This window comes from Suncus etruscus, chromosome 11 (genome assembly GCF_024139225.1).
Source record: "Suncus etruscus isolate mSunEtr1 chromosome 11, mSunEtr1.pri.cur, whole genome shotgun sequence".
Taxonomy (NCBI): Eukaryota; Metazoa; Chordata; class Mammalia; order Eulipotyphla; family Soricidae; genus Suncus; species Suncus etruscus.
Genome location: NC_064858.1, coordinates 29642417 through 29669977, shown reverse-complemented (window position 1 = coordinate 29669977; position 27561 = coordinate 29642417). Strand labels below are relative to the sequence as shown.

At 34.8% G+C, this 27561-nt stretch overlaps 1 protein-coding gene across 1 annotated transcript in view; it reads right to left on the bottom strand.

The window, feature by feature from the left end:
* Positions 1–1299: 1299 nt before the first annotated feature.
* Positions 1300–27561, bottom strand: part of PLCZ1 (phospholipase C zeta 1) — a 56928-nt gene continuing 30666 nt past the window's right edge. Inside the window, exons 7-13 of the mRNA XM_049782898.1 lie at positions 25841–26077; positions 23930–24077; positions 20070–20186; positions 18134–18306; positions 8090–8222; positions 2201–2350; positions 1300–1385 (exon numbers count right to left, since the gene is read on the bottom strand). Coding sequence (XP_049638855.1) covers positions 1300–1385; positions 2201–2350; positions 8090–8222; positions 18134–18306; positions 20070–20186; positions 23930–24077; positions 25841–26077 — 1044 coding nt within the window. The remainder of the gene's footprint in view (positions 1386–2200; positions 2351–8089; positions 8223–18133; positions 18307–20069; positions 20187–23929; positions 24078–25840; positions 26078–27561) is intronic.

Sequence of the window (27561 nt, the reverse complement as noted above, 5' to 3'; positions counted from 1 at the left end):
ATAGCCAGGAGTAACCCCTGAGCGTCACCGGGTGTGGCCCAAAAACCAAAAAAAAAAAAAAAAAAATGGGTACATCTAGGATATGAAAATTATTCTATATGAAATTCAATAATCCATTCAATAAATTCATTATGAAATGAATTTATTCATCATTAAGAAATGTATTCATTATTAAGAAACAAATTCATTAAGAAATTCAATAAATCCATTAAGAAATGCCATAGGCATCTTTGACCTACGGACAATGTTCAAGACACAGTTTATATATTGAATGTATTTCTTAATTCATTCAGAGATGACAGCATGTAAATATATTGAATCCAAATTAATTTCATATGCTCATAAAATGTCTGTGTAATTACAGGGTACTAAATCCATTATAAGTTATCTAAGAAATAGTCTGAGATTCAGAGGCTAATTATTCTCTAGAATATAAAGGGGTACCCTCCCTCTGGGACATTCTTAATACTGCTCTGACACCAACATTTGCCGGTTTTTGATATGACATCTTGACAATGAGGAAATAGCAACAACTTGATCTAAGAGCAGGTTGTCTTACCTCAACTCCTAACGATAAAATGAAATCAGAAGACATGTCATCCTTTGATTTGTACAAAAGCCAAATTTTCTATCTACAGAAGACTGACTGTGACAACCTTGACTGAGAAGAACTTACCCTGGGACCAATAAAAAAGACCCTAGTCTAGGCCTTGGCCTATGATCTGTACAACAACCAAGATCGCTAATTCCAAAGGTCTGACTGAGACAACTGAGCAGATCTTCTGGAAACATAATGAAAGACTCTATCTGGTAGTGGGAATACCCTGATTCAATGTCACTATGTACGTTAAATATTACTGTGAAAGACTTATAATTCACATTGATCACAATAAAAATTATTTTAAAAATATATAATGGGGTACCAAGTACCTGAGAATTTCTTTGTATAATAATATGCAATAATGGATACAAAGGAGTTCCAATTCTTTGAAATGTCACATTTCTTTCTTAGTGTTAAATATTTGCCAACATGTCTTTTATAAGCAAACATTATTTTAAAAGCTCTTAAATAGTACCAATTTAAAATTATGCAAACCAGTTGGAAGCATTGCCTAGCCAGCAGAAGGGCAGAGAATTTTTTCCTGACAAAAATAACTATTTTATTTTTAAAAAAGTTCTCAATGTTTATGCTTTTGTAAATAATTATTTTAATTTCTATTTACCAAAATAAAAGAGAAAAATACATAGATAGTTGTTTAGACTATTTTATTGTGATGGTATGTCAGGAACTATTAGCTGCTATCTGATGTACCAAACATAAATAAAAAGTGAGGAAGGCTCAAGAGTTTCACCCGTTTTGGAGTAGAGGGGAACACGACGATAACCTGCCAAAGGAATAAGATTCAATGAGTTAAATAGAGGTAAGAACTTCCCAATAATAGTGCTTCTTTTTTTTTCTTGGTTTTTGGGCCATACCTGGTAACACTCAGGGGTTACTCCTGGCTATGCTATCACGGAATAATTATATTCCACTTGGTGTGTTAAATTTTTATTAATCAAATAAAATGATGAATACTTAAATATTGTGAACTACTTTTGCTTCCTACTTCCAAACATGGAGCCTGTTCATGTTTTTCCTGCAGTGTAGTGTGCTCTAAAATTAGTCATCACCCTCCAGAAACATGTCAGTTGGTGTTGACAAAGCCAACAGTGCAGAGACAAAACATCTGGAGCATGGTGTGATTCAGCCTTCAAGCTGCCTGCAAGATAAAGTGGCCTATAGAGTTGATAGTCTTGGGCTCCTCTAAGAAGTATCCTCAGATAGGAGAAATGAGCCTCTGCTTCCTTCTCTCTGAATCTGTCCATTTATTTATGGAAGATAGTCATTATTATTCATAACTGTAACTAAAACACGATAGCTTTCTATGTAAAGAAATGCCCATATTTGCCAAGTGTATCTGATTCATCTTCCTATAAATCTTTTACCAACCCCATCTTCAATAGAAGAACACACTGCCGGAATTTTAGGGAGCAAATGTGTGTCCATATAAAATTTCCTTCCATCCAACTTGTCAGTAGTAGAACTAACTGATCTATCAAAGTGTGTCTCTGATGAAATTTAGTTATATCTAACTTTTGTAAAGTTAAATATAGGTATATATTATAGTTAAATGCTATCACACTTACTCATGAATATTACCTCTATTCATGCATAGAACTGGTAAAGTATACTGCCCAAGAAATTCATTTCCAGCTAATAAACCTTGGCTTTCAACAACAAAACGGATCAGAGCCAGTTCTGGCACCGCAATAATGAATGTGAATGTTTCATTCCATTTTGGATTAAAAGCTGAAATACAAAGAAATAAATATGTTCAAAGAGTTATAGTCACTACCTCTAGAGAGGAATATATATACGTTATTAAATATTTCTTAAATAATAATAACAGCATGTCTTTTAGAAAAATTAAATTTTTAATGCATTCAATGAGATAGTATATTGAATAACCATAATTGTTGGGTTTTTGGTATTGCTAGACAATGTTCTAAAAAATGAAGTAAATATTCTTATTTAATCCTCATAAATTCCTATGAGAATTATTACTAACTATCCCCACTGACAAATAAGCAAACTGAGCCACAAAGATAGAACAAAACTTTCTACAGGTTTTATACACACACAATCACTAATTGCAAAGTAGTAAATCCAAACAAATGGAGTCTGATTTCAGTACAGAAACATTTAATCATTAAGCAATATGGCTTCTGTATTAAGACGTTTCATTAACAAATAAACTGAGACATGAAGAAGTTAAGTAACATCCTTTTTTTATGCCAGGTCCTATTACTAGAAAAGCTCCTTAGATAGTTGTTGGATTGAAAGCTAGATAATTAGGGCTGTTGAAGCCAGCTTTTGATCTTTCTTTTGAATAGTGTTCATTTTAAAGCTGAAAGTTGATGAGCAATTTAGGTCTCTAGTGAAACAGATTATTCCAAATAACTCATCTCCTGCCAAATAAAAAACCCAAAGAATATGACCCAAATTATCAACCATTTAAGCAAAATTTAATGAAATTAATCAATTCATATACATATCATATATAATGTAATCCAAAGCATTCACATACATATTTACATATACAGAAAAAATTGAGAAATATATTGTTTTTATGTACAAATGCAATGCCACAGGACTATGCCAATAGTTTTTATTTTTTGAAGAACTGGAAGCATTGAAGACTTTATGACTAATTTTATCTTTACTTTTTATGGTGATTCTGTGGGTATATTTACATTAATTTATAATTTAGTCTTTGCCCATGATAATATTAAGAAGCATTGTCCTTAGAAGAGAAAAGAGAATAGGGAGAGTTCAAAATAATTGCAAAATAAAAATATCTACACAAAATTGTTATATAGATTTATTCTTCCACCACTAATTCTATTTTCTCTTCTTTTAACTCTCTCTCTTACAAACACACACCATATGCAATCATGTAAAAATATATTAAAATCTTACCATTTAGTCAAGGTGAAAAGGCAAGAAAAGAAAGAAGAAATCGGTAGACAAAACTGGATAGTTAGAAGTATATTTTGCCTAGCAGAAACAAAACTGAAAAATGTCTACTCTGCCTTAGAGCAGGGGTTAAGGAACTTGCCTTGCATGTAGCTGACCCCAATTCAAGCACTATTGGTAGCAACCTCCAAACAAAAGAAAACACATAAACTCTACACCTTATCCAAATATATTTTCCTCTGAGACTTTTAATGTCTTTCATCATGCCACCAGTACGCTTGTAGCTAAACCAAATTAAAATTCTTCATATCCAGCTTTCTAAAGGTTTACTCCTATTCTTTCTACACACCCTCCATTACTTTTCTGATAAAACAACTCTTCTTTATTACCCGAATCTACAGTATTTTATCATGGAGTTTTCTTGGCTGTCATATTTTTCATCTCCCTTTCATAAACTACTAATTATCTGACTTATTAAACAAAAATCTCTTGGACTCAGCTCTAAGATTATAATCTATTTAACTTTCTTTTTTTCCCCAGAAGAAAGGTTCTTATTTTTGTTTTAATTTTTATGCTTTGTTTTTGTTATTTAGGGGCCACAAACTATGATATTCAGGGATTACTCCTGGCTCTAGGCTCAGAATTTGTTCCTGGCAGGCTCGGGGGAATATATGGAATGCCAGGGATCAAACCAGCATTGCCACGTGCAAGGCAAATACCCAACCGCTGTGTTATTACTCCATCCCCAGTAAATAAGGATCATATTTTCTGAACTGTCAGAAAATAAAGATAACTTATTGTGTCTTTCATGACTTTCCATAACCATTCTTTACACACTTTTTCATTTATTTTCAGTTTTTTTAAGAACCCTGATTTCCCTCATCTTGGACTTCTTGACTTTCCCTAGATTAAACTGAACTTCTATACTTAAATTTCACTTCCTCCATAACTGTTTTCATATTGCTTTCTTTATCCTACATGTACTTACTCCAATATTAAAAAAAAATAACCCTACTTATTTTTCCAAGAATCACTTCTAAATTTGTACTTTCCATGATATTTACTTAGACATTGACACCAGCCCTGTAATGTCTTAAACCAGGGTCAAATGTGAAACACTGGTAGTAGTAGGTGTTGGCATCAGTATGTTAGAACATTGATATCTCTCCAGTATTACAGTTTAATTCATATCTCATCTCCTTTATAGATTGACATGATCCAATACAGAACCATTATATATAACATATTTATCAAATAAGTATTTTATATTATTTTTAAAATTAATACAAAATTTCAAATGATAATTTTTCTATTTAGGCACCATTTTTACTAAATGTTTGTAATAGGGTTTCAACCATAAAATACACACCCCTCTGCACCAATGGAACTTTCCCACCATGAATGACCCTTATTTCCCTCCTCTTCCATCCCATGTCTGTCTTTGAGACAGGCATTGTATTTCTCTATCATTCTCATGTAATTGACAGTGAAGTTGTTTTTCTAACTATACTTACCACTCTTTGTAGTAAGCTTTATATCATGGACTGATCTTTCTAGCCCTCATATCTTTCGTCTCTGGCTATTATTACTATACTCTCTTTTTTTTAATTTCATAGATGAGTGAAATTATTTTGTGTATAACTCTACCTTTGACTTATTTTACTCAACATAATATTCTCCATATCCATTCATGTACAAGAAAATTTTAATATTTCCTAATGGCTGTGTATTTTTGTGTAGATATACCACATTTTCTTTAACCACTCATTTTGTTGTCAAGCATTTGGGTTGTTTCCAGATTTTCGCTATTATAAAAAAGTGCTGCTATGAACAAAGGAGTGTAAAGGGCATTATTGTATTGAGTTTTTGTGGTCCTAGGGCAGGGGTGGCGAACAGGATTTTTACCCTCACTCAAAATGGCAAAATGCAATATGTGTTTAATATATTATTGTTAAAATTATATGCTTTTGTGTGTTTGTCTGTTTTGGCAGGTCACTGCGTGGTTTGGCTCTCTGACTCTCACAGATTAAAATTATGGCTCTTTGTGTCTAACTTGTTCGCCACCCCTGTGACCTAGGGTATATCCATAGAAGTGGTAATATTGGAACATACGGGCACTGAAAGTCCAGGTTTTTTATTTGTTTATGTTTTGAGGCCACACCGGTGACGCCCAGGGGTTACTCTTGGCTATATGCTCAGAAATTGCTCTTGGTTTGGGGAGCCATATGGGATGTCAACCGCAGTCCTTCCTAGGCTAGCGTGGGCAAAGCGATGCCTTACCGTTTGCGCCACTGCTCTGGCCCCATAAAGTCCAGTTTTTTTAAGGAATATACATATTGTTTTCTAGAAAGGCTCAACTAGCACTCCCACCAGCAGTGAATCAGAGTTCCTTTCTCCCCACATTCCTGCCAGCACTGATTGTTCTTTTCTTTGTGATGTGTGCCAAACCTTGTTGTTTTGATTTGCATCTAGTGATGTGGAACATTTTTTCATGTGCCTTTTGGCCATCTATTTCTTCCTTGAGGTAATGTCTGTTCATTTCTTCTCCCCAGTGTTTGATGGAGTAAGATTTTTTCCTTGTTAAGTTCTGTCAGTACCTTGCATATTTTAAATATTAGTCCCTTATCTGATAGGTATTGGGTGATTAGTTTCTCCCATTCTGTGTGTGACCTTTTTATCCTAGTCACTTCACTCCTTTGAAGTGCAGGAGTTTCTCAGTTTAATGTCCCATTTGTTTATCTCTGCTTCCACTTATTGGACAGTGATGTTTCCTATTTGAAGATGCCTTTATTATCAATGTCTTGGATTGTTTTTTCTGTTTTCTTCTATATACTTTACAGTTTCAGGCATGATTTCAAGGTCTTTAATCCATTTTGATGCATGGTTAACATAAAATTTTAAAATTTTTTAGAGTTCATTAATGTTTGATGAGTTGGAATTGCCTTAAGAGATAGTTTCCTATAACCTAAGGAAGTAATCAAAATTCTTTTGGATGTTAGAGTCATGAACTGTAAGAACAACACAATGCAGGTTGATAGGAAAAATCAAGTGGTAGATGGAGAGTAACATAAATAATTTGCTATAAACTTCCTAATACCAGAAGTTATTATATCTTCATAATTACAATCATAATATGCCTTCAACTCTAAGCAACATCAAATTAGGTAGTCTATTCATTCTTTTGATAACAGGAAAAACAATATCCCTTACCATTAATACAAATGTTACTGGTATTATATTACCAGTGAAAATACAATATCCTTTCCCACTGATATCATGTTACCTACCAATGGGAAGGCAGCCTCTCTTCCCAAGAATCATAAAGAATGAGGTGACAAATATATCCTAAGTCTTTTCTCCAGTACCTGCCTTTTGCACTCAGGGGTCACAAATGGAGAGTAAGTAGTAGAGCAAACAGTAGGCTGGCCACACTTGGAAATTATTTCCAGCTGGAAATTAAAACAAAACTGTGCAGTGCACATTAGTTAGGCATACTTCCACATTAAGCAGTAAGATTTAGCATGTTTGGGGAATATCCTCTCCAATCTTTCCCACTTAAAGACCAGAAAGTTTAATCTAAAAGTCAATCAAAAAAATCCTGTTATTTTCCAATTTTCATAATAATTTCAAACTCAAAGAATTGATAATGCTAATTTTGCACTATATAAATTCAAGGCATTGTGGGCTGTTGGAGCACTGAAAAAATCCAACCCAAGTAATTTCTTCCATCTGGCATTTCTCTTCTGGCAAAAATAACTGAATTATGAATCCAAACGTTACATAAGTATGTTTCTGTGGCATCCTTAATCTTAATCAGAAGCCACAAACCTGTGATCTAAAATAATTTGAATAACAAGGTAAAAATATGTAACACGCTATCAGAATAAACATGGGGCCAGAGAGGTGGTGCTAGAGGTAAGGTGTCTACCTTGCAAGCGTTAGAGTAGCACAGACTGTGGTTCGATCCCCCAGCATCCCATATGGTCCCCTCCAGCCAGGAGCGATTTCTGAGTGCATAGCCAGGAGTAACCCCTGAGCATTAAATGGGTGTGGCCCAAAAACAAAAACAAAAAAGAATAATTCCAAATTCCTTACAGATAGGCTAACTATATTTGCAGCCGTCAAAAATTTCTCAATTCTAAGAGTAAAAATATAAGAATTGGTAAAGGTGAAAAGTAGTAGTTTGACAGGTCAGGTAAATTTTTCTATCTATGATTCTGAAAATATATAAAATAACTCACTAAATTATTAGCAATTTTGCTGCATAAACCACCACAGTTTTGGGGGCTGGAGAGATAACACAGCGGTGTTTGTTTGCCTTGCAAGCAGCCCATCCAGGACCTAAGGTGGTTGGTTCAAATCCTGGTGTCCCATATGGTCCCCTGTGCCTGCCAGGAGCTATTTCTGAGCAGATAACCAGGAGTAACCCCTGAGCATCGCTGGGTGTGACCCAAAACCAAACAAACAAACCCACAGTTTTATCTCATAAATAATTATGTATAAAGACTCAGCATATAATTTTAAGTCTTCCAACAAGAGGTGGAGATAACATAAAATTGATAAGGAGCTCACCATTTCTTTTAATTACATGAGTCTGTTGTTTCACTTGATCATATGGAACACCAAAAATTTCTATAATCACGGTTACATCAGCTTTGTTGGTTGATGAATAATTACTGGGAGGCAACTGGATACCACTGATGATCTGCACAAATATTTGAACACAAGTTTCGACCATAATATCAAAATTAATAATAATTTACATTCAAAATAAATATGTATTCAAAACATAACCAGTAGATGGTCAATTTCCTTTAACTATTAAGGTAGATTAAACCATTTAACCCTTCTACTATGAAATATCAAGGAACTAAGGTAAAGAATCTGTGCAAATTATTCACTTTTTCAATCCACACTGTGCAAAGTTCAACAATATTTTGCAGGCCACATCAGTATATATTCAGGATTAACTTCTGGCTCTGTGATTAAGAATCACTCCTTGTGGTACTCAGAGAATCAAACTAGCATCAGTCATATGCCAGGAAAGTGCCCTACCTGCTGAACTATCTTTCTGCTCTCAGATATATGTGTATTTATAGTACATGCTACCAAGTGGCAACTAAAGTTCTGTCCTTTCTTAATACCACCAATATACCTGAATCACCTTGTCACCTGTTCCTCACTATTTAACATCTGTCTTTCTCCTCCTCCACTCTATTTCTTTACTTTTCTTCACTATACTCTGAAGTCCAACGTGATCTAGGTAACTCCCATTTAAACCATTGCATTTCCTCATGAGGTTATTCTAAATGCCACATTTAAGTTATATCACCCTACAAAATTCCTACATTTTTGGCTTGCTTCATTTAACATGCTATCTTCCCATTCAACTAAGGAGTCAACACTAAAATCATGAGACTCAAACAACCAAATTTAAAAAGATGCCTGTTATGATAGCAAACCAAGAAAGGGAGATATGTATAATGGACTCTGGGAACATTGGTGGAGGGAGGTAAACACTGGTGATGTGGTTGGTGCTGAAACATGGAAGTCTAAAACCTTAGTAAATCACAATGCTTTAAATAAAAAAAAAATCCTAAAAGAATTAAATAAATAAATAAATAAAAGTGTATGCTATTATTATTAAAAATCTATTGCTTAAAATGTTTATCTTTCTGTTATTCAGGTTTGATTGTTCAGACTTATATACCAGCAAAATAAATAAATAAATAAATGCATACATAAATAAACATTGCCCCTGAGAAGCAACATAAAAGAATCAGATAATTTCCTCTGACCACTTTTTTCTGACAGCTATGTTTTTTACTTGTTTGGGGGTCATACCAAGCAGTGCTCAGTGGTCTGTGCACTCTGGAATTATTTCTAGTGAGCTCAGGATGGGATGCTGGGGATGGAAATTAGATCAGCCTCATGCAAGGCAAATGTCCTACTCTCTCTACTATTGCTCCAGCCCCAGATAGTGTATATGTTTATATGTTGAAGTAACTTAACATGTTTTACATATTGTTATCTACAGTAACAAAAGTAACAAAAATTACTAATAAAAGTAATTACTTAATAGTGCTTAAATAATAAAGATATTAACTTTTAAAAAGTAATTACTTAGCATTCATATAAAGGATTTATTTTCATAAGAGAAATTCTTACTCACAAATATATACCTAATGAGGTGCATGAAAAATGAAACAAATGCTAATAGACTTGAAGATATACATCAGCAGTAACACAACAGTAGTGGGAGACTTCAAAACTTCTGTCCAGACTAAAACTTAATAAGGATATACTGGTTTTGAAAGAAGAAAAATAAATAGGTAGCTTAAGTAGACATATATAGAGTTTTTCATCCCCAGAAAGCTGAATATACATTCTTCTCTAGTGCACATGGGACATTCTCCAAGATAAACCACGTACTTTGCCATAAAACATACCTCCATAAAATCAAGACTACATAAATCACTTCAACTATCTTCTCAGACCATTGTGCACTGAAATAGAGGTGAATTACAAACAGACCTTAAAACCTGGAAATTAAACAGCTCACAACTGAACAACCAGTGAGTCGGAGATGAAATCAAGGAGGAAACCAAAAAATTTTTGGAAACAAATAAAAATAAAGACAAGAATTATCAGATGCAGCAAAAAGTATTTATTAAGTATTAAGTATGACCTGATGGATTCAATCGTGAATTTTTTCAAAGCTTTAAAAAGAACCACTGCCAATTCTTTTCAGGTCCAGGAAATTGAAGAAACAGAAACACTCCCAAATAGTTTCAATGAAACTACATCATCCTAATAACAAAAACAGAGAGAAAGAGCACAAAAACAGAGAATTACAGACTGATATCCTTAGTGAATCCAGTTATAGAGTTCCTCAACAAAATGCTAGAAAATATAATTCACAACTCATCAAGAAGATTACACACTATGACCAAGTAGAATTCATCACAGGGGTATAAGGTTGACTTAACATATGCAAGTCAACCAATATAATATACAATAAAAGAAAAAACAGGGGCCGGGCGGTGGCGCTAAAGGTAAGGTGCCTGCCTTGCCTGCACTAGCCTTGGAAGGACCGCGGTTCGATCCCCCCGTGTCCCATATGGTCCCCCAAGCCAGGAGCAACTTCTGAGCACATAGCCAGGAGTAACCCCTGAGCGTTACCGGGTGTGGCCCAAAAGCCCCCCAAAAAAAAGAAAAAACAAAAATCATATGATTAAATAAATCAATAGATGCAAAGAAAGCATTTGACAAGTTCTAGTACCCATTTATAATAAAAATTCTAATAATAATTATATATAATTTATATAATATAAATTTAATAATATATAATAAGTATATATAATTTAAATAATATAATATGTAATAAAATAATATGGGAATTGAAGGAACTTTCCTCAATATGGTCAAAGCTACTTACCAAAAGCCTATGACAAGCATTATATTCAATGGGAAAAACTGAAAGCTTTTTTCCTAAGATCTGGCATGAAACAAGATTGTTCCCTCTTACCACTTCTATTCAATATAGTACGGAAAGTACTTGCTATAGCAATTTGGCAGGAAACATACCTCAAGGGCATCCACATAAAAAAGGAAGAAGTCAGGCTCTCACTGTTTGCAGATGACATAATATGCTATCTAGAAAATCCTAAAGACTACCAAAAAAATGTCTACAAACAATAGACTTGTATAATAAAGTGGCAGACTAGAATAAAACTACAAAGCACTGCTTTAAGAAAAGAGGACACAAGAAAAAATATGTAAATTGCTATGGACTGGAAAGATTAACATCATTAAATGGCAATACTTCTTAAAGCATTATACAGATGGAATGTGATCCTTATAAGAATACCCATAACATCTTTCAAAAAAGTGGATCAAACACTCCTGAAATTTGTATGAAACAATAAGTGTCCACAAATACCTAAAACAATCCTTAGAAAAAAGAAAGTGTGAGGAATCACTTTCTCCAACATTATACTGTACTATAAAGCAGTAATTAAACATTAAACTGCACGGTATGGAATAACAACAGACACTCAAAGCAATAGAATAGACTTGATTATTCTGAGAAGGGTCCACAGGTATGCAATCAATCTTTGATATAGGGGCAACAAATACAAAGTGGAACAAGGAAATTCTCTTTAATAAGTGGTGTTGGGAAAACTGGTCAGCTACACTCAAAAAAAGTAAACTCACATTTCAAATACTAAGCACAAAAGTCAAATAAAATATGTATAATACCTTGATATCAGGCTTGAAATCATAAGGTACATAGAAGAAAATGCAGCTAGAACACTCCATGACATGGAAGTCAAAGGCATCTTCAAGGAGGAAACACCACTGGCCAAGAGAGTGAAAGATAAAATAGATAAATAGGACTACATTAAACTGAAAAGCTTCTGCATCTCAAAGTAATGGTGACTAGGATACAAAACTACCACAAAATGAGAGAAACTATTCACCCAAATACCAACTGATAAGAGGTTAATTCTACTATATAGAAGCACCAATAGAACTCAGCAAGAAAAAAAAAATCATCTAACCCCAATCAAAAATGGGAAGAAGAAATGAACAGGCATTTTCTCAAAAAAATAAATACGGATAGCGAAAAGTACACACACACACACACACACACACACACACACAAAGTACCACATCACTAATTATAAGGGAGATGTAAATCAAAACAATAATGAGGTATTATCTCACACCACAGATACTGGGCACACATTACCAAAAGCAACAGCAAAAACAACAACAACAACAACAACAACAACAACAACAACAACAAACCAGCCATTGCTGGTTTGGATGCAGGGAGAAAAGTACTCTCATTCACTGCTGATGGGAATACCTAGTTCAGCCCTTTTGGAAAACAACATGAATGTACCTCAAAGAACTAGAAATTAATCTCCCTTATAATCCAGCAACATCACTCCTAGGCATAAACCATAGGAACATTAAAACACTATACACAAAAGCCTTCTGCACTCTTAAGTTTATCACAGCACTCTTTATAATAGCCAGGTCTGTAAACCAGTGTTTCCCAATCTTTTTGTGCAAAGGCACACTTTTTTCATTTAAAAAAAAAAATCATGAGGCACACCACCATTAGAAAATCTTAAAAAAAGATAACTCTGTGCCTATATTGACTAAAGCAATCAAATAAACAAAGAAATTATTTTATAATTACTTTATTATGAAAAAAATCTAATGATTGGTCTATTTGTGAGTTGAAGCCACATGCTATGGATGAAATTGGGATTTTTCCCATGGCACACCAGACAATATCTCACGGCACACTAGTGTGCCACGGCACAGTGGTTGATAAACTCTGGTGTAAACAACCCAAGTGCTCAAGAACAGAAAAAAAGCTATAGAAATCATGGTACATATACACATAAATACTATGCAGCTATTTGTAAAAATGAAGTAATGTATTTACTCATACATCGTTGTACGGATAGTATTATGCTGAGTGAAATGAATCAGAGAAAGAGGGATAGACATAGAATAATCACTCACTTAAAATATATGAGAAAAATAAAAGATAGTGTAATAATAATATCTAAGACAATAGAAAGGAGGACTAGGATGGCCAGTCAATGGTAGGAAACTTGCTACAAATAGTGGAACAGGGAAGTTAGAGCAGAGAAGAGACCACTATGACAAGGATAGTTGAAGATGATCACTCTGAACAATAACTGGGTGTAGGACAGAGACAATGTGATATGCACAGTGCCCCTCCACTAACAATAGCATTAACATCATCTAAAAAGAAGAAATTCAACTGCTAAAAAATGGAGGGTGGGGTAAATGCCCCAGAGTCAGGTGGTGAGAGGAAAACTAAAGTCATTGGTGTGGAAATAGTTCATGGGTAAAGGGTAGTCTAGTTTTTAGTTTTAGTAGGTTTTAGTTTTAAGACTAAAACTCAATTATGTATAACTTTGTAATTACACGTTTCAATTAAAAGAAAAATATTATAAAAGAATAATGCTTAATAAGCATCAAATATGTTTTCTTTTCAATTTTTTAAGCAAATTCTGTGGCAATTCATTTTTCTTTAAGGACTAAAGTCCAAATAGAAAACCCTTTTTGAAATGTACTAATTTAAAGTGAGAAATTGGTAGATAATAAGGCTAAAACTGCAATTGAACAACTGGTTTCTAATTTAAATTTTTGAGGCCTTAAAAAAGGTGAAAAGGGGGCTGGAGTAATGGTGCAAGTGGTAAGGCATCTAGCGCTAGCCTAGGAGGGACCACAGTTCGATCCTGCAGCATCCCATATGGTCCCACAAGCCAGGCGCCATTTCTGAGTGCATAGCCAGGGGTAACTCCTGAGCATCACTGGGTGTGACACAAAAAACTAAAAAAAAGGTGGACAAATAAATGAGTTTGAAAAAGTAAATAAAGATAGAGAGGAGGAAAGCAAGGAGAAAGGGAGGAAGAAAGCTTAAAAAGGAAGAACAGGAAAGAATTCTGTCTTGCCACAAAGAGTGTTGAGTTCAGTTAGAGAAATAACTACACTGACAACTATGACAATGGTAGTGAGTGAAATAGAATGTCAGTCTTGAATAGAGGCAGGGGATGAGGGAGGAGGAAGATGGGGGCATTGGTGGTAGAAATGTTGCACTGGTGAAGGGGGATGTTCTTTTTTTTCATAACTGAAACTCTATTACAAACATATTTGTAATTATGTTGCTTAAATAAAATTATTAATTAAAAAAGGAAAAAAGAAATTGCATTCACACAAAAAGGGAGTAACTCTGAAAGAAAAAGAAAGAGAGAGAAAGAAAGAAAGAAAGAAAGAAAGAAAGAAAGAAAGAAAGAAAGAAAGAAAGAAAGAAAGGAAGGAAGGAAGGAAGGAAGGAAGGAAGGAAGGAAGGAAGGAAGGAAGGAAGGAAGGAAGGAAGGAAGGAAGGAAGGAAGGAAGGAAGGAAGGAAGGAAGGAAGGAAGGAAGGAAGGAAGGAAGGAAGGAAGGAAGGAAGGAAGGAAGGAAGGAAGGAAGAAAGCAAGGAAGGAAGGAAGGAAGGAAGGAAGGAAGGAAGGAAGGAAGGAAGGAAGGAAGGAAGGAAGGAAGGAAGGAAGGAAGGAAGGAAGGAAGAAAGGAAGGAAGGAAGGAAGGAAGAAAGCAAGGAAGGAAGGAAGGAAGGAAGGAAGGAAGGAAGGAAGGTAGGAAGGAAGGAAGGAAGGAAGAAAAGAAATGTGAGAAAAATCTCAGACCAGAGAGAGATCAACCAGATGGAATATATAGTTTTTGCACACAAGAGGTCCAGTTTCAGTCCCTAGCAATGCCTAGTTCCCTGAATACAAGCACAGTGCAAGATCCTGCCACAGTCAGTAGTCTTTGATCACTGTTGGATTCATGAATAAAATCAAATCAAATCAAACAAAACCAAAAAATAATTTATGCTTCCTTACTTAAATTCATGAATGTTGGAAATATCAAGAAAGCATCAAGTGGGATATTTAGCAACCAGTATGGAATAGGCATAGTTAGCTCAGCATAATTAGATACAGGGTAATTATTTGAAAGAAAACAGTCAGGTCATGCATAGAAGTATCTTCTAACAGATTTTCAGCTCTGTGGGTAGGAGCCCCATAAAAAGGAAAGTTTAACTTTGGTGTACCTCATTCTGAAAATAAGCAAAGACTAACTTAAAAATCATTAATAATTTGAAAGCTGAAAGAGAATATAGAGATTATTGGTCAAATAATTTTACATTTGGGCTTACTGAGTCCTTTCCAAGGAGATCTCTTGGACGATGTAAAAGAAACTTTGTGGACAAGCAGGACTGCTCTGCTTTCATTTGCTGGCCTTATTCCTATGATTTTGAACTTGGAAAATGACACAAGGACTTCAGTAAGATTGAAAAATCACTGAGCTATTCTGAAACTTTAGGTTTTATCTAGAAAATAGGATAAAACCAAAAATAGTGAAAGTCTTCATCAAGACCTAAGAAAGCTAAAGATAAAAGTGGGTCTTTAATTCCCAAATTGCATCCACAACAATGTGTGCAAGTCTTAATGTAATCCCAAAGCTTCCCAGGAAGGTCAACACTAGAGGGAAAGACCTTCAGGGTAAAGGCAGCAGATTCTGAATCTTGAACACTGTCTGCTGCTCTAGAGGCCATTGACATTCCTGCCAGGTTTATAAACACTGACAACAGAGGAAACTGTAGACATATGTATATTTGTGTCAAGCACTATAGGTTAGCCTCCAATCAAACCCAGGTTCCAATCTTTTAGAATCCTAACAAGTGAGGGAGAAAACTACGTTTAAGTTTAAAAAAAAAAGTGTTACAGTGCAATGTGTAAGTACAACAGAACATGTATCTATAGAGCACATAGTCATAGTATATGAGTTCCTTCCTGGCATATGCATTACAATGTGCTCATTGCCATACTACAAGCATTTCTATGGAGAAACAAAAACACAAACACTAGCAGAACACATTTTTTAATGTATAAAAGCTTTTCAAATAAGTGATTCTTGAATACTGAAGAGAGAATTAGCATATAATAGGCAGGTGAAGAACAGAAGATAGTCCTGTCAAAGAAAACGGGAAGTGTATGCAAAACATGAGACATCTCTGCAGGGAGAAAAGCCTCTTGTTTTCTGGAAGGTTACAAAAATAGAGCCAAAGGCTGAGAATGGTAAGGGATGGTGGCGAGAAATACACCACAACTAGAATCTAAAGCCATCTACAGATAAAAATGACTATGAAATAGGTCATATAATATCAGCATTGTGGCAACATCTCTCAGCTTGATTTGGAGAAGATTGATCAGAAAAATTGAGACAGGGCCCGGAGAGATAGCACAGCGGTGTTTGCCTTGCAAGCAGCTGATCCAGGACCAAAGGTGGTTGCTATTTCTGAGCAGACAGCCAGGAGTAACTAACCCCTGAGCATCGCTGAGTGTGGCCCAAAAACCAAAAAAAAAAAAAAAAAAGAAAGAAAAATTGAGACAGGCTACCTGAGAACCCTTTTAGGAATCCAAAGGAATAGATGTAATGACAGGAAATAAACTTTTAAGAAATGACAACAGCAAAAGAGAGATCAGACCCAAGAAAATATATGACACTTAAGAGGAAGATTAGAATTCAGAGAGTTAGATTGATATGGGAAGTAAAAGATGTGGAAAATATTATTTCCAATTTTTCAAGAAGGAGCTTAATGGTCAATGAATTTGACTCAATTTGATTCAGTACAATAAAATTTAAATATAATAAAAGTAGGTTGAATAAAAGTGAATGTCCAGCCATTAATACTCTGAGTTTCCCACAATAGTGCTTATTTAAATAGTCTTAAAAAGATGCCTTTAAGCTACAAAAGATGCCTTTAAGCTACAATGTGAGCATTGTTTTTGTTTAAAACTGTGAATGTTCATAAAAGAAACATGAAGAGCCTTTAAGCTGAGATGAGGACTACAAAATGACTACAGGCAGCACAGTTTTTTTCAGGAGCAGCTAGAGAACCAGAAAAAATAGAAACAAAACTGAGAAAGTTATACTGGGACACAGAGTAAAAGAACTGAAATCCAATACCCAGAAGCATTATAAGGCAAAGTGCTCAAAAGCAGAAGGAAAGGTTAAAGAGTTTGTGATTCATTCATTTTTGCTAGAAGAACAAGGCATATTCTAGATTACAACAACAACTGTGAAACTTCTAAATATTTTTTCCTTTATGTGAAATTGTGAAATACATTTTTTTCAACAGAAGGGTGTTGAAATACCTGTCACCTACAGTACCCAATAAAAGAATAACAAATATAAAGGGCATTAAAGGAAATCAACAAAAGTCAACATATCCAAGTATGCTGTTTAGCTTAGATATTGACCTCAATAATAAAATAAGTTTTTAATCAACTTAAATATTTGTATTAAAAATACAAAAAGGACACCAAAGTTTTTATAACATATTAAATTCAGCTGAGTGATCAATAGTTTGCCTAAGTTTAGAGAGTTGTGCCAACAAATTCATTTGGGGCTACATCCAGTGCTGTAGGCAATTTCTAGCTGCACATTAGATGCTCCAAATTTAGGCTCAAAAAACCTCCAGCAGCCAGGGAAAAAGTTATGGAGATATTTCACTGGTTATTTTAAGGAGTTGAAATGGTGGGGTAATAATATGAGCGTAGGGTGTTTGCCTTGCATGAGACCAAACTGTGTTCGATCCCTTGCATCCAAGAAGATATGCCAAGCTTATCAGGAGTAATTCCTAGGTACAGAGCCATGAGTATAGTATCTCTGAGCATTGGTGGGTGTGGAAGAAAAAAATTTAAAGTAACAGGTCTGAAAAGTAACTGGTGGGCTAAACCAGACTCCACTATAACAATACTAATTGCCTGGAGATAACATAAACCATAACTAGGCATCAAAAATAAGAAAAATTGTATACCAATTATTCATTTTTATGGAGAAAAATTACTATTCCTATGAAAAGTTAAGTCATTTCTCAAATATGGAATAATGCTAAAATTCTTAAGATTATCAGAGATTTTCAAAGCCATTAAAGGAAATCAGTGAAACTCAAAATACTAGTGTATATATTTAATCGACATAAGAACAAAGAGATACATTTCTCATCTTACCCTTATTGTAAGTATAAAAGGGTTATTGTCTGATGGTAATTTATTTGGATCAAAATTTGATGTTTTATCTCTTAAGAATTGTGGCTTCAAAACATACCCAGAGCCACCATTATCTAAAAATCGCCCATTTTGAAGATCCATAGGCACACCAGGAGTCTGGAAATTTAAGGCCACTGTGAGAAAAAGAATTTTTGATACTGTCAGGGAATTGAATGTACAGGAAAAGTGGCATAATCAAATTCATTTCTAAAAACCTACTAAAGGATTATTTCTCTTCAGTCATCTTAAAATCACCAATAGCCAAATAGTTCAGGATTTCTAAACAATCCTTCGAATCATATTTTTATGTAATTGTTTATAGTAACATAGGAAGTTTCAATGATTAAACTATGTATTCTAGCCTTGAATTAAAAATCAAAACAGCAATGTAGGTGTGCCAGATACTATTCAGGAAATATTAGAGTAAAGGAAACCAGTATATAAAATGTTAGGAGGGAAAGTACTGCCTTATACCCCATAGCACACTCTTCTGTCTGCAATAACCCACCCTACTCCAGCTTCACTCAGCCTTTCTCTGAAAACCTCCAGGCCAGTATGCCACAGTCCTGAAACAGAAAGATTATCTTTCTGGCAGATTAATGTGAGGGACTATATATATACACATATATATTAATAGATATTAATATATAATATACATTAGATGAACATCCTTCAACCTTTGGGCATAAATCGACCACCACTTCTTCCTGAATACCAGTATACAATGGTTGGTAATTGAAGAATGCTGTATACCACATCATCAACTTGGAATAGGAAAAATCAATGAGGAAAAGTAACAAAGTGATGCAATTTTAATTTTCAGTGAGCTGGAGTGATAGCACAGCTGTAGGGCGTTTGCCTTGCAAGTTGCCAACCCAGGATGGACCTGGGTTTGATCCCGACATCCCATATAGTCCCCTGATTCTGCCAAGAGTGAATTCTAAGTGCACAGCCAGGAGTAACCACTGAGCACCGCCGGGTGTGGCCCCCTCCCCAAATTTTTTTTCAGTGATCTGAATCACAGAACGTGTAAAGCAAACAAGGTAGAGATCACTTGATTTGAAAAGATAATTTGTAAATCTTTTTAGCAAATTGACTTGATCTTCAGCTTCTTCCATTGACCAATTTGGTTGCCTTTTCTCCTTCCTCCGCTTCTCATGCTAAGGATACATGAATATAATAACTCTGTGCTTAACAGTTCTCAATTGCAGTTACAATGCATCTAGAGATAACTAACTTTTGAAAACAATGATTCATTATTCCTAACCCCAAAACACTCAGGGCCAAAAAAGTCTGACAGAAAGTTCCTATTTGGTTTTTTGTTTTGTTTTGTTTTTGCCTTGCCTCATTTTTTGTTTTCTTACTTTTTCCTTCTTTTTTCTTCATTCCCCTTTCTTCTTTTAAAGGGATACTCACAGCCCCTAGATGGACTCCTTCCATATCCCTTCTTATATCTCCAATAGAGCCAGATTACCAGAATCACTTTGATAAGCATCATAATTGGTGGGAGAAAAATGGATGGTACCAAGACCAGACGTATGTCCATTTGGTGGAAGTAAAAAATGATGAGACTTGAACACAAAATCCAAAGTCAACGACAACAGAAATGATACCCAATCTACATCAAGCTGTACATGGGGGAACAGTTGCACAATCATTACGAGAGGTAGAGGAGCAGGGAGAGAGATGCATGCTAGGAACAGGAATGGAGGGAGGACAACACTGGGGATGAGAGTGTCCTTCATTCATTACTACTATGTGCCTTAAGTATTACTGTGAAAGATTTGTAATTCACTTTGCCCACAATAAAAAAGTTTTTTTCATGAAACTTGCATTAATTCCCAGAATAAATTCATTTTTACAAAAAAATACAAACTTCAACACCTTTATGACTTACCCATTTGACAACCTAGATTCCAAAATTCTTGAGGATTAAAATTGGAAGAATCTGTTCTTAATGCTTTGGGATATATTCTGGTGATAAACTTCTGAGTATGAAAAATAAATTCTTGGACTGAAAAATATTAACCCATTGTTAAATACTAACACATAAAGTAGTATAGTACATATATACTTCTATAAATCTATCAATAACTAATTACTTTAAGCTATATAAATTTTGTATATGATATATAAAAATGTTTGTGACGTTTAAAGAGATCAAAATATACACATGCCTTCATTTTTTGCAGTGTTTCACTACTGTTGAGAAGTTAATCATTTTTGTATAAAAATCCATTATGTTTATATAAAATTAATTACAAATAATTAGATATTTTACATACAAATATCAGTCTGAAAACATTGAAAGAAACTAAGTATTTATAGATTTTCAAACAAAAAATAATATACCCACCATATGTTTTTTTCTTCACTTAGATTTACACATTAAACAATGGAAAGTCCATTAAACAATAGACTGGAAAGATAACTCAATGGACTGAGCTTATATTTGACATGTTAGAGGCTTGATTTGACCCCCACAAGCTCCTGGTCAACTAGCACTGTCAGGAACATTGTCAGGAACAACCTCCAGAACAGAGCTGAGATTAAGCCCTGCATACTACTGGGTATGACCCCAAAACAAACAAAAACCAATCATGTATAAGTCATAATAAATATATTTATACTGGTAAATTAGTGAACCTAAACATTTAACTGTCTCAGTATAGAAACCTCAAATTAACCAATTCAACTCAACCGTTTTGTCTGCTTAAAAAATTCATTCAAGATCTCTTTTTGTATTCACCCATTAAAAATGTGCTACCTCCAATACTTATTAATTCAAATGTTATCCTGTCTGATATAATAATGTCTCTACTTGTAGCAGACACACATTCATAGTCTCTCTTAGTTTTTGTATATATTCTTTGTTTCTACTAATATATTCTTAATAAATTTCCATTTGCATTCATTTAACTTACTCAAAATTGATGTTGATTACCATTAGACACCCCTTCAAAATTGTGAGCATCGAGTTCATGTTTTTCCAAGGCTTTTATTCTCTTACTAAGCACATCCTGTTCTTACAATCATCACTGCTTATATTGGATCTAGTTATGCAGACGACAGTTATTGCCCGTGGCAATAATTTGGTAATCCGATTAGAATGGAAACACTGACACAAACTAAATAATAATTTTTGGTTTATAACAGAGCTATCCTCTAGCAGAGTTCAGGGGATCCAGGGCATGTGGTGCTAGGTGTTGGATTCGGGGACCAAATGAATTCAAGGACTTTACACATCCTAAGCATATACTCCAACACTTAAATTTCCTCTTCCCTCCTAAAAAGTATATTTAGGAAGCAGTGTAAAGCAAATGATGATAATTATTGAAGTTAACAGAGATGACTTCATTACTCATTTTTAGAGTCACACACCTTTTGAGAGCTAGTTTACTTTAAAACTGCACATGCCAGGCATGTTCAAGTAGAAAGATCTTTATTCAGTTTTAAACAAGTAAAGTTATCATTTACTAAATAATGTATACTCATTTGGGCCTTATTTTTTTTTTATTTTTGGCCCACACCCAGTGATGCTCAGGGGTTAATCCTAGCTATGCACTCAAAAATAGCTCCTGACTTGGGGAACCATATGGGATGCCAGGGGATTGAACCATGGTCTGTCCTAGGTCAGCCGTGTGCAAGGCAAGCACCCTATCACTGCACCACTGGTCTGGCCCCAGGTCTTAATTTTTATATTCAACAAGTGATAAACATAAAATATTCTTAAAGAACTTTTGAATTAATCTTTAAAAATAAAGCATATATTCTTACGATTGCAATTCATGATAATTTAGATAAACACAAATTTCAAGGAGAAGGAAGAAATAAAACTGCATGTGATCTCATCATTTTAATTAAAATTATTTATGACTTCCTTGGTATGAATCATTTAATTATTGTCATGTATAAGCAGATTTTTTTACTGATTCATAGTTTATTTCCTTTTAAAAACTTAAATTTTTACTCAATAAATGAGCACAAAATCATTCCATGTCAATGTTTACTTATCAAATTATTTTGAAATGACTGAATTCACAGTAGGGTCTGCTTTTTTGCTATTGTATGCTTGCTGTTTATTGTGTTTTTAACAATTATCGACATCCCTGAAGTACAACTTTGCTCAGTATCACTATTTCATTAGCCCTATTGACTGCTAATGAAAGAAAAATGTCGAATAGGTGGATATAATTTCCAAAGACAAGCTGATTCTATTGTTTTATCAATCAACTTAGAACTATCCAGTATATTTCAAATTTTAAATAAATGCTTAAACGTGGCAAGAGAGAAAGAATTGCAACGATTTCTGTTATGCTCACAGATCCCAAATCCATGAATAACAAACAAAAATCCAAGAGTTGGGAAGGATAAGTCTGGCATAGTAGATCATTCAACTCAAGCTGTTGACAATATGTCACGGTAAGAAATGTTTTATATCACAACTTAATGCACAATTATTTAATAGACTGATACATATTCTTGTTGCACACAATATAGTAATATACAATATATTGTTCTATTCAATTCAACTGGATTTGATTCCATTCTGTTTTACTTTTAATTGTGGTGCAAGGACAAGTAGACTGATTTTTCATAGTTGTTTTTAGGCCACAGCCAACAGTGCTCAGAGGTTTTTCTCTACACTCAGGAATCACTCCTGGCAGTTCCAGGGGGACCATATGAGATGTAAGGCAAGTGCTCTCCTCTCTGTTGTCTCTTCAGCCTGGACGGATTTTTTTTTTGTTACATCATGCATATATTCACCAAAGAACAAATAAATAGAAGTCATATGTACTTAGAGTCACTTTCTAACAGGTAGAAATGAGCTTAAGCATATCTCAGAACCCTTAGGAATTAATGGTCAGACAAATGAGTTTCAGAACCAATATATCCAAGCAGCCAGCAGTTTCACTGCCATGTTTACTTCACTACCAAGGCTACTACCATGTTTCTGCACAAGAGGGTAGTTTGTCAAGTTCTTAGAAAACTCAGTAGACACTATTGAGTTTGCTGTTCCACTTCCTTTCTAATTGATACTAGAAGCTGAGTGTGCTTGAGAAGAGAGCTTGCTTCCTATTCTCTTTCCAGAAATTATGGCATCATGAATACTACCAAAGAGAAATGTCCACCATAGATCGAGAATCATAGAAGTGAAAAAAAAAAAGTGCAGCAAGCGTTGGCACCTCTGAGCAGCAAAGTACACTAGTGCACACTCTGGGCAGTCTGAGTTTTTCCCTCTCCTTTCCCTCTCCTTTCTAATACAGCCTCTGGATCTATGTAGCCCTGCTTCTAAGATGCCAAGTGAGTCTACAGTTTTTACCCTGGTTCCAGACTCTCTGCCCTGAGCCTTCTGATAATTTCATTATTGTCTTTGAAATCTGTGGGTTCAGAAGACTCTGTGATTTCAATATTCCACCCACCTCTACTACAGGACCAAGTTAATGTTCTTTTCCACTGGGATCCACAGCATTGTAATTCACTCCCTGTAAATTTATATCAATTGCACACCATAGCTGGGCTTACTAAGGATATTACACTGGATATTTTCAACCAAAACGTCATAACTTAAAGAATTTAATCAATGATTGCAGTTTCAATGGTGCTGTTTTTGTTTTCTTTGGGAGCCACACACCTGGTGTTACTCAGGGGTTCTCCTGGCTCTGTGCCCAGGGTTAATTCCTGCTGATGGTCATGTTTTATAAAACACAATTTAATATGACCTAAATTACATATGTTTGAGTCTAAAGAATTTACCTTTCAACTTGGAAAGTCTTCGGGCTTGTGTCTCCCCAATAGAATTAGCTTCATTGAATTGTTGAAATGCTCTTGAATATTGAAAGCTTCTGAATTTCTCAGCTTTGGTATAAATGACAAGATCAGAGAGTGCCAGAGCCACTTTTACCTTTATGATATAAAGATAAGGTTCAATAATCTTATATTTTTGTAATAATAATTTAAAAGTCTCTTTTTCTAAGAAAATATTTGCATATCAAAGACTATAAAAACTCCATTTCATTCACTTTTCACAAGATACTCCTTAAAAACGATTTTGATTGGGAGGTGTTGTTAATTTTAATGAATATGACATATAAAGAAGATATGTAATTGAAAATCTCAACTGATACTAATATTGAGGATAACAATTATTATTTCCTTTCCCCAAATAAGACCTTGGTTTATTCAACTGTATATAATACAATTTTAAAGGTTTTAGTCATATATAAATAAAACCCTATGAACAGTACTGCAAATCACAGTCCCTAAAGGCAAATAGAAAAAAATTAAATAAAACTTAAAAGAATTTAGTTATGAGTAAGCATATATTTAATATGATCTGTCTCTCTAGAATATCTTATGGTTTATTACATTGGTCTTCTATTAACAGAGCAACTATAGTCCCATAAACTTCTGTTAGTCCACTTCCAGATTTACTTTGGGAAACCATTCTTATTCATGTTCACTCCATGTATTTAAGTAAAAATTATGTGTTCAGGACCAGCTAATAAGAGCTTTGCACTCCAACAGCAACTGATTCAAAGATGCATACATAATTAGATCATAACCAATATACAAATATAATTTGGCTGGTTAGCTCAAAAATAAATAAACTTTCAACTTGATTTGGCTAGAAAATTGAAGCACTAGAAAGTCTTGCACCCAAAAAGAGAAGCAGAAGCTCAAATTACAGAAGGTTGTCAATTTTTGCCAATGATTATATGGAGACATTCCTGAAATTAAAATTTCCTTCTTGATCATTTTAAATGGGTTAATTAATCAATTTAAATTTTACTAAAGCCAGATCAACTGTTTTGTGATACTAGAAATTTGATCATTCTTTTTGGTCTTGCTAATCATAATACTTGTTCTATAGATCATAAAGTCTTGTCTTATCACTGACAGTATGAGATCAGAAGAGCAGAAATACTACGGTTTTATCTCAATCTTTTAAACAAAGCCTAATACAAAAGAAGCACAATATTTGATCAGAGAAAGAAAACATTTAAAACAAATAACATAAGAAAAAAAGATAGCGACTACTATGGCAATGAAAGTTGAGATTGACCACTCTGAGCAAGAACCGAGTGTAGGGGCCCAGCGGTAGGGCTTTTATCTTGTGGCTAACCTAGGATTGACTGCGGTTAGATCCTCTGGCCCAAATGGTCCCCCAAGCCAGAAGCTGAACGCATAGCCAGAAGTAACCCCTGAGCGTCACCGGGTGTGAATCCCCCCCCCAAATAAAAACAAACAAACAAAAAGAACTGAGTGCAGAAAGGAGATAAAGTTATATGCATGATACCCCTTCAGTAGCAATATTGCAAACTACAGCGTCTATAGGGGGGGGGGAGCTGCATAGAGGCAAGCGGAGAGAGGACGGGGGAAGGGCGGGAGGAAAACTAGGGGCATTGGTAGCAAAGAAATGTGCTCTGGTGAAGGGTGTTGGATATTCTATGACTGAAGCACATTCATAAAATTTGTGACTTTTTATCTCATGGTGATTCAACTAAAATTTTTTAAAGGAAAAAGAAAAAAGAGATCGTGAACTATGAGGTTTCTTTCCTGTTTATTTTCTCAAAACGAAATTTTATAAAGAAAAATTTTCCCTTCCCAAAAGTAATAATACATATTTCAATTACATTTAAGAGTTTAACGAAGCATCAACCTCACCTTCTTTTTCTTGAACAAGGATAAGACAATTGAACTAGGTGGTTTAAGTTGTTCCCTTTCATGGCTTTTTTGAGAATCATATATTTCTGAATATTTGGTGTTAGTTTCTTCCTCCTCTTGATCTTCCTCTTCTTCAATTTCCACTACCTGGCCATGCTTCATAGAACCTTTCCTTTCATGAGTTTCTTTTAAGGTTCCGATTTTCTTGTTTTTAACCAATACTTTGAATTTCAATGCCTACAGAACAATTTGAAAGAGATACCTTTACTTACAAGCAAGTCTAACGATTACTAAAAACTCTCAGTAAACCCCATAGGAGTACATGTACAAGTTGCATTTTTATCTATACCCTTTTAAACAAACTGGGCTTGCAAATGTTACAGAAATAAAAATATTACAACTCCTGGGGTCTGCCTTGTGGGGAGTGGTAGGGAAGGTAGGGCATTTGTCTTGCACATGGCTGACCCAGGACAGATGAGGGTTCCATCCTCTGCATCCCATATAGTCCCCGAGCCAGGAGCAATTTCTAAGTGCAGAGCCAGGAATAATCCCTCAGCACTGCTGGGTGTGGCCCCCCCCAAAAAAAAAAAAAAAAAAAAAAAAAACAAAAAAAAGAGGGGTATCTGCTTTGCATGCATAAATCTGGTTCAATCCCTGGCACCACATGCAGATCTGGGTCGCCTTTTTGACTACAGAGCCAAGAGTAAACTTTAACACTTCCTGGTATCATCCAAACCCTTCTCATCCCAAACCCCAATCCCCATCCCTTGTCCCACTTCTGATAGAATGTTGAATGCCATCACTCTCAATCCAATATTAAAAAGTATTAAATGAGATCAGTCAGGCATGTAATATTGTCTACTATAGTCTAGATTCAAGTAAAAATAAATTTTAAAGATTTATAAGATGTATAAGTCTTCTTTATATTTCAAATATACTGTAAAAAACATTATCGTCATTCTAATATTATCTGTTCACAAAAATAAGAGTAAGAAACAATTCACCATTATGGTGACTCCTTTGAAGCTATAGTCTTCTGAGTGCATTTTTTTCACTTTGCTACTCCTATATCATTTTCAAAAATGTCCTACTTTAGTTAGAAATTAATGTAATTTGTAAATGTCTGCTATGTGATACATAACTATGTTGAAATTTGTCCTCTGCAGTTAAAGTTCTAGCTTTCAGCGTACTTCGAATGTTTTTCTTCTTTTGTGTCCTCATTCACACAGGTTACACCATCAGCACCTTGGGCCTTTAGCCCACCTGAATGATCAGAACTGCCCACATTTGGATTGGGTGGATAGAGGAGACTGCTTGGGGAAAGAGAAGGGATAAGAAGGGGTGTTTGAGTCAGCAAAGGAATTAGTCAGCAAGAAATCCTGGAGAGTAGCTGAAAGGGAAACAGAGGCAGAGGGAACAAGAGAAGGAACTGCTAGAAAAAGGCTTGGCATAGAAGTCATGTGAGGAAATGTACATGACAGATAGGACTGTGAAATAAAGCTGGCTGACTCCTGAACTTCATGTGACTGTTTTGTGAATTTCTCCGCTGTCATCCTGCAAACCTTCAGACCCGCCAGGCCATATTGGCTGCAGGAGCAGGGCCTAGCTGAGAAAGGTCTCAACAACCCCCTACCAACTCTAGGACTCATTAATTTATATAGATACAACACTATAGTTCAACTTTACTTTTTCTTTGAATAAACTATTTACAGTTACAAAGT